General features: G+C 50.3%; 1 protein-coding gene across 2 annotated transcripts; it reads left to right on the top strand.

Annotated features, from left to right (window-relative positions):
* Positions 1 to 3,018: 3,018 nt before the first annotated feature.
* Positions 3,019 to 7,394, top strand: HOXD8 (homeobox D8). 2 transcript variants are annotated; one of them, XM_070508147.1, is made up of 2 exons: positions 3,019 to 5,559; positions 5,935 to 7,394. In XM_070508147.1, exons 1-2 carry the CDS (start codon positions 5,004 to 5,006, stop codon positions 6,225 to 6,227), a joined length of 849 nt encoding a protein of 282 aa, XP_070364248.1. In that variant the 5' UTR covers positions 3,019 to 5,003; the 3' UTR covers positions 6,228 to 7,394. The 2 variants fall into 2 exon arrangements, with proteins under 2 accessions (XP_070364248.1, XP_044624603.1); XM_044768668.2 differs by having other exon boundaries at positions 3,022 to 5,559; positions 5,932 to 7,394.
* The last annotated feature ends 687 nt before the right edge of the window (positions 7,395 to 8,081 follow it).

The raw sequence follows: 8,081 nt of genomic DNA on the forward strand, positions 1-8,081 counted from the left end.
GGCCAGCTCTGCGCTCTGGAACAGCTCCTCCAGCTCGGCAGGGCTGGCTGGCCTCGGGAGGGCTGAGCCGGTGAGGCTGTGAGCTTCCGCCCCTCCCCACAGGAGCCCCAAAGTGACCTTAGCGGATCAAAATGGTCAAGGCTCTCCACAGCTGCCCCCACCCACCGCCCCTTCCCCCCACCCAGTTTCCGTGCACATTTAGCCCCCAGCTTGGCCCTCTGAGGGCCGCATTCAGAGGCTAAAATGAAGGTCATTGTAAGTGAGGATTCGGGCCCAGCACAGCCTTTCCAGGCCGGAGAGGCGGCGGCGCCTGGCGGCCTGGGCGGAAGGCGGGGACGATGGCAGAGTTTGGGGGGATCCTGATGAAAGAGGGGACTTGAAGGAAAAACAGAGGGGGCCTGGGAGGGAAAGCCAAGGCCCAGATCCGGCAGAAGGTGCTGCGTACCCCCGCCCCTGCAGCCAACCCGATACCTAGGGCCCTTTGAAAACAGGAAGAGCCAAGGTGTCATAAAGCCATCGAGCCGGCGAGACGTCTGGAGGTAATGAGTTTACGACAGGCCCGGCGCTTCGCTTTGAAACCATCTCATTTTGATGTTTGTGTTTGTGGGAGGAAAGGAAAAATGCAGACAAAACTGGGTCTTAAAATCTGGACAATAAAATATAAACAAGTCTGCGTTGGACCAAGAGGGCTGGGGCTTGGGCGCCCCCGGAGAGGTGTGAGCACCTAGGAAATAAAAATGGGGGTGAGGGTAGGAAGGAGGAGATGGTGTATGTCTGATTTTTAAAATGGGCTGGATATTAGAAGTAGCCTAGGGTCAGTAGCTCGTTATAATATTTGACTATGGTCGTAGCTTAGCTCATTCTTTAAGAAAAAATCGGCCTCTTATTTGGGGGTGGGAGAAGCGAGTGATCTCAGGTCATTTACTTAGGGTCTCCCAGTTGCATGGTTGCCCGGAAAAGATGAAGTTACTTAAATGCCTTTTCAAAAATTATCTGGCCGTCCATCCCAAACTTTGCAGCAAAAATATTGTGGGAAATTATATCTGTTTGCTTATAGAAAATATAATCCTTCCAGCCAAATTGGAGGCATTTTTGAAAATGAGAATAAAAGATTAACCTCCCAGGAAACACCTAAGTCGATTAAAGTCTTTGCTTTTATTAAAAAAACTCAGGTGGAATGCTTCGCCAATTCATTTCACTCTGACTTTTGATGGAGATTTAAAATCTCATTTATTGTGCATAGAAGTTCCAATGAACACAGCCCAACCGTGCCTTTCCAGACCGCCACTCAGATCCAGTAAGAAGCTTTTAATTCGGCTTCCATCCCCCCCCCCCCATTGCCCAGCGAAATGGGCCTGAAGCATTAAAATTACAAAGTTAAAACAGCAAATATTCATGATTTCATGCTAACAGCTTTAAAAGACAAAATTAATAAATTTAACTTCTGTAATTTCTTAATTTTCGAAGCGCCTGGCTCCTCTGAAAAAAAAAAAAGCCTGCTGCAGTTGATATTTACACAGTTGTGATTTTTGTTAAATCTTGCCCCTCCTATAATTGTGGGTGATTACAGAATTGCGACCTACTGTGTCTGGCAAAAGAAGGACTGGAAGCTTTTGAAAAAGACGCTAGTGGAAGCTCTTGGGAGCACAATTATCTTTGGCATTCAGGAGCCTCTGTTTGCTGCACTTGACTTGTTGACAGTCAAAGGGATGAAGCATTATTAGTGTCAGCGATCCAAGCGCCAAACTAAGGAACAAGATTGGAATTGGTTTGAGTCGAATAAAGGGAAGTTCAGTCCGGTCGGCTCGAGGTGGCATTTAGCCACTAGAGAGCGCCGTTGCTCCACTTTGTGATCTCGTAAAGCTGGAGTTGCTGTGGAGAAAGATTTTGAGTAAAAATATTTACAATCTTATTTTTAATTCCAAATTAGGATAAATTTAACCTAACAGAAGCAATGTGCACTATTACATTCTCCAGCCGTGTGTGTTAGGTATAAAATTTTGGCTTAGTCAGGATTTCAGGAAATTTGGTCTATGGCGCAGCTGAAACTATAAAACGTTATGGTAAGTTAATGCATTCTATCAAAACAGAAACGTGTAAAAGCATCGATCTTTTATTTACGAAGTTAATCGTGCTCTTTTCCCATTCAGATTATAAACAGAATGCTTGGGGGGCCGGGGGGAGGCGGAGACCGGCTTTGTCCCAAGAGGAAACGCTGTGTTGTAATGTTTTTCTTAATTAGGCCAGAATGTGTAGAAATGAATTTTGTAGTATTTATGTTTCTTTTTCGCCTCCCAGGAATCACACTATTCTAGGGCGTGCCTTGAATTATTGAGATCTGGGCTAGCTCTTCTTTTCCCTCATTCCATTCCAAAACCCATTCATTTATCGAGGGGTTAACACGCACACACGCCAAACGGTGAAATAAAAAGGCACAATTACAAAGTTAGTTCCAAGGCTTCATTGAAAATAATACTCTCTTAATTGGGTATTTGCAAGATTGAAGTACAAATCGTTAACTGTCAGAATCGGTTTCATGCGCCTTCGGATTTAAAGGAAGTCTTACCTGGCGATAACCGACAGAAAACAACAGCAAAAAGCAAAAACAAAAACAAAAAAACCCTACCCATCACTACCCCAACAACGAAAGTCTCCTGCACTCCCTACTAATTTAAAAATTGTATAAAGTATGCCTTTATCATCTGAAGATTCATTAGCAATCCGTTTACCTTAACCATTTCCAGCCATTCCCTGCAGAAACAATTGAAAGTGTCTTAGACATTGTTGTCTTGTTTATGCCTTTCCATCTCGACCTTATTTTCTCTATTTGCAAAATACGATATTCAGTCCACCCGGGCTGACCTCAGGATCGCACTCACAGGCTGGGCCAACCCACGGGGAGTGAGGGGTGGTTGAAATCACTCGCCTGCCGCGCCTTGGGGGGCCGTCTGGCGGGTGCAGACATTTGCATTGGGCGTGAGAAGCGGCGTGGTGTGTTTTAGCTTTAACGGGAGCCTCCTCGGTGGGCTCGGGGCGTGTTTCCGAGGTCGGTTCCCAAGGCCGGTGGGCCTGGAGCCCTCGCAACAATGGATTATCCCCAAGGAAAAGGGGCTCGGTCGCCCACGGAAAAGGCCGAGTAGGCGAGGGAAAACGCACTCATCAGAGACCTATTACATTTATTGGACATTAAAACGGGAATAGAGAGAGAAAAAAAGATGTGGGGGAGAGAAGGCGGTTGGCGGTGTAAGCCAAGCAGCTTTAGAGCGATCTTCTAGAAGCAGGAATATCTTGCCGATTCACACTCGACTTGCCACTTGACTCGGGACTTTTCCTCATCGTTCACAAGCTCGGATGAGCCTTCTCTTTCTTTTCTTTTGGAAAATTTAGTAACTTCTTAAACTGAGCCCGGCGCCCGCTCTCTCGGCAGCGATTTCACAGGCTTGGCGGCCGAACTAGAATCGTTAGCAGAAGACAGCCGCCTGCAGCCGCCTGGAACCGGCGCGATCCGAACGCCGGCCCGCAGGCTCCACGGGGGGACTCGCGGGCCCCGACCCCCCGCGCTCCGCCCGGGGCCGAGACCCGGGAGCCCGCGTCCTGCCCGAGGAAACACTACCCACCCCAGCGTGAGTCCTCCTTCCAGCCTTGGAAACATTTCTGTCCGCTTTTCTATTTACTCCCTCAGCAATGCTAATGCCTCCCCCTACATTCTTCAGCCTCCCCCCTGCGCCCGGTGCTGACGTCTATCAAGGGTGAAATGATGGAAACTATATTCATGGGCATGATTTCCATTAAATATCAATTAACCTGGGAGCCTCAGCCAGGCGTGCAGTGCGTCAAGGGTAAATGTACATCTCATTTCCACAAGCCCGCTCGGCTGCGAAAGGAGAGCTTAGATTCGCTTTGATAATGCCAGGTTTGGGGGTCACCCTTGTGGCCTTTAATCAAACCACTCAAATAGGACCTAACTCAATGTAGGGCCCGGTCCGTCTACGCTTTTTGCCCTTGTTCCCTGGGCTGCGCCCGCGTGTCCAGAGGCGCAAAAGCCATGGCCAACCTCTGCGGGCTACTCTAGGGGCCGGGGGAGGGGGTCATTTGCTCCGCAGCCTCCTGGGAGTGGCCTCCCTGCCTCCCCCAAGTGTAAGGTTCTGCCGCGCCCCCGCCCCGCCGGCCGCGGACCGCATTCTCTCGGCCCCGGGGGCACGGCGAGCCCTTGGCAGTGCGGCTTTATGGGCCCCCTTTAAGGCCGGCGGAGGCATCTCCCGGCCGGCGTGAGGCGTCCCGTCGGGAGCAGCGGTGTCGCCTCCGCGCGGATCCCTCCGCGCGGTTATCTCGCCCCTATCTCGCTCCCTCTCCGCGCAGTGGCGTGGTGCGAAAATGCCTCGCCGGGGCGCACCGGGGCGGCAGCCTCGGCGGCGGCGGCGAGAGCGGTGGGAGGGGGCCGCGGGGGGGGCGAGGTGAGAGGTGGCGGCAGGCAGAGGGTGTTTTTTTCTTTTCCCTCCAGAGCGGGGGTTTGTAAACCGAAGCCAAAGAGTGTCCCCGTGGGCCGGGCGCACTTTTTTTTCTTGTCCCGGTGCGTTCAGGGCCGCCTGGTGCCTGAGAGGAAACAGTGGAGGCAGCGGGGCAGGTCACCCGGGGCGTCGGCGATTATATTGCTGCCGAGCCGGCGCGCGCCGGGAGAGGCCGGGCGGGCGGTGGAGCGCGGGGGCTGGGCGAGGCCCCGCGACCCGCGAGGGAGGCGGTGCGAGGCCCAGGCGGCGGGCGCGAGAGCCGGGCATGAGCGCCCAGTAGCGGAGCGCCCGCGGCTGCCGGGCCTCAGAGGCGACGCGCGCGCGGGCAGGCGGGCGGCAGCGGCAACGTAGTCCGGCGGCCCCAGCGGCGCGAGCAGCCGCCCCAGAGGCCCCCGCGGCAGTGCGGCCGCGCCGAGGCGCGCTCTCTGCCTGCTCGGCGCCGCCCGCCTGCCCGGGGCCGCCCGACCTCGGGCCCCGGCCGCCGCGGCCGCCCCGATGAGTTCGTACTTCGTGAACCCGCTGTACTCCAAGTACAAGGCGGCGGCCGCGGCGGCGGCCGCGGCGGGCGAGGCCATCAATCCCACTTACTACGACTGTCACTTCGCGCCCGAGGTCGGCAGCCGCCACGCCGCCGCCGCCGCCCTGCAGCTCTATGGCAACAGCGCCGCCGGCTTCCCGCACGTGCACCCGCACCCGTCGCCGCCGCCCGCCGGGCCGGGTTGCGGTGGAGGGAGCGGCCCGGGCCCCGGGCAGGACTACTTCCACCCCGGCGGGGGCAGCCCGGCCGCAGCCTACCAGGCCGCCCCCCCTCCTCCTCCGCATCCTCCGCCTCCGCCTCCCCCCTGCGGCGGGATTGCCTGTCACGGGGAGCCCGCGAAGTTTTACGGATACGATAACTTACAGAGACAGCCGATTTTTACGACCCAGCAAGAGGCCGAGCTGGTACAATATCCTGACTGTAAATCGTCCAGTGGTAATATTGGCGAAGACCCAGACCACTTAAATCAGAGCTCGTCTCCTTCTCAAATGTTTCCCTGGATGAGACCACAAGGTTGGGATGCATTTTTTTTTTTTTAAGCGGGGAGAGGGGAGAAATCTGCTTTCATCTCACGTTCTAGCTTTAAAACTCCCTTTTCCTCTCCCTCTCCTTTTCCTTCTTGTGCAGCTACAGTGTCTCTCATTCATAGAGTAATAAGACTTTTTCCCCCCTTAAAGTAGAAACCATGTAAAGATGGGCGCAATAATTGTCAAGACCTTCTCTCTGCCCCTGTTGCTTGCACATCCTATATATATCAGAGCTAAAGAGAATTGTGTGTATTTCACCCCTTAGACCCGTTCCAGAAACCTCCAGCAACCTGCTGAGACACCATTACATTTTTAAAACGTTTATTTTCCCCTTTTTTTGTTTGTTTATTTTAATCAGCAGCTCCTGGTAGACGAAGAGGAAGACAAACCTACAGTCGTTTCCAAACCCTAGAGCTGGAGAAGGAATTCCTTTTTAACCCTTATCTGACCAGGAAGAGAAGGATCGAGGTTTCCCACGCCCTAGCCCTCACGGAGAGACAGGTAAAAATCTGGTTCCAGAACAGGAGAATGAAATGGAAAAAGGAGAACAACAAGGACAAATTCCCGGTTTCCCGACAGGAGGCAAAGGATGGGGAAACCAAAAAGGAAGCCCAAGAACTGGAGGACGACAGAGCCGAAGGCCCAACAAATTAACTTCTACCTTTAAAATTTTACCACAGACTATTAAAACTAATGATCAACATATGCTGGTGGACACCACCTATTTTCTTTGTTGGAAAGGACTTTACCTGTATTTCAAGCTACCTTCATGTCACTGCTCTTGAGGTTTCTGCGCTTTGAGAGGGATTTGGGTGTTAAAAACAGTTTCTAGTATTGCAGAGAAGCAGCCTTCGAGCTGTCCTATGTAAGGGTAATTTGATACTGATCCTGTAGCTATATTTTTATAATGGTAGTTTTTAATGTCTGAGCTGGTGATTTGCCTCAACAACGTAAACTTCCTAATGATTAGCACTAAATAATTGAATATAAAATGCTTTATTAATCAAACAAGTGCACTTGAACATTTCAAATCTTTTCTTTATGGTGAGTAAATTAAAAGAAGTTTATTAATTTTTTAAAAAATTATGCCTGCAGAATATTTACTTTATATTATTTGATTTAAATATATTATTTATGTTTTTTTCTTTCTGCTTTTATAATGAATGGTTCGGGTGCCTTTTGTTTACTCCTAAAACATTTCTTTGAGTATTTTGTAAATGTTCTATCTCTGGGAAAAGTCTGGGCCAAATATTCGAAAAGCACATGTTAGCTGAAGAGTGTAATGTGTAGTCGTGGCTCTGCAGCTTCCTTAAACTTGTGGAAAATGTTGGGCCAGTGACAAAAGTTTCAGGACAATGTCAAAGTTGACATTTAATAATTTTTCTATAGTCTATACAAATTATGGCAATGTAATCATCTAGAGTGAATGAATACTTGAAAAGCCAATTATAACATTTTCACTCATTAACTTCTCACTCTGGGAAGTCGCCTTGTGGAATGCCTCTAGTTTCTCAACTTGCTTTCGTTTTGAACCGTGCTTGGTATCGCCTGAAAGCGCTAGGTCTCTATGCTGTGGCCGCCGCTATGATTCCGTTTTTTTGAGTAGGTGCCATATTTATTTGTATGCCCTTCGCTCTGTTTGCACACCCATTTTGAGCCAACTTGCTGTGCGCGTCTCAGATGTCGGTTGGTACGTCCTCTGCTGTTCTCCAGGATGGCCTCACCTATTTGAAACAAGCCCTGAGAGCAAATGCAGAAAAATCTGAGTGTAAACAACCGCTCCAAAAAATAGCTAGCTCCTTAATAAAGAAATAAATCTTTTTCTAGAGTTAGTGTCTTTGAGCGCCGCAAATAACCCTTTTCCTGAGTCAGGAACAATTGCATGGGCTGACACCAAGGCAACCTTCCGCTAAAGCTTCTATTTGATAAATAGTGGGTGGGGGTTACATGCACCCCAGCGGTAAAAATAAATAAATAAATGCAACGGTGGGGGCGACTTCCTTTCATTGCAGAGAGGGCTGATACACTATCCTAGCTTCATCTTGTTCTAAATAACCTTGGTCAGATACTGTGAAAGCTTTGAATTTCGCAAAGGACTGGAGTTGTAGGCCCACTGGGGGACGACCCAGAGTCCAGGTTACATCACAGCTGATTCCACTGAGCCCACACTGATGCTGGGGTTTGGGATCTGTTATTAACAAGATATCCATTTTCCATTCGAGGCTGCTTCTGCAGCTGCCATTTTACGAGGGAAGAGGAGGGGGAAGAGGGGAGGGAGAGAAGAGGAGAAATTCAAGTAAACCAACATTTCTCTTGGTAAAAGGGAAAGCACCTTTATCAGGTAGACATTGAGGAGCTCTGCTTTTTCTAGCTGTGTTTATTTTTAGAGAGGTACATTTTAATTTCCAAAGTGGCTTTTGTTGCTCAGGTAAGAAAATGAAATCCTATAGCTTTAGGCCTGGATCACCCCCTCAGGCATTGGTGGGCTTTTGCCTGCTGCTTCAAGGA

This window comes from Equus asinus, chromosome 4 (assembly GCF_041296235.1).
Source record: "Equus asinus isolate D_3611 breed Donkey chromosome 4, EquAss-T2T_v2, whole genome shotgun sequence".
NCBI lineage: Eukaryota > Metazoa > Chordata > Mammalia > Perissodactyla > Equidae > Equus > Equus asinus.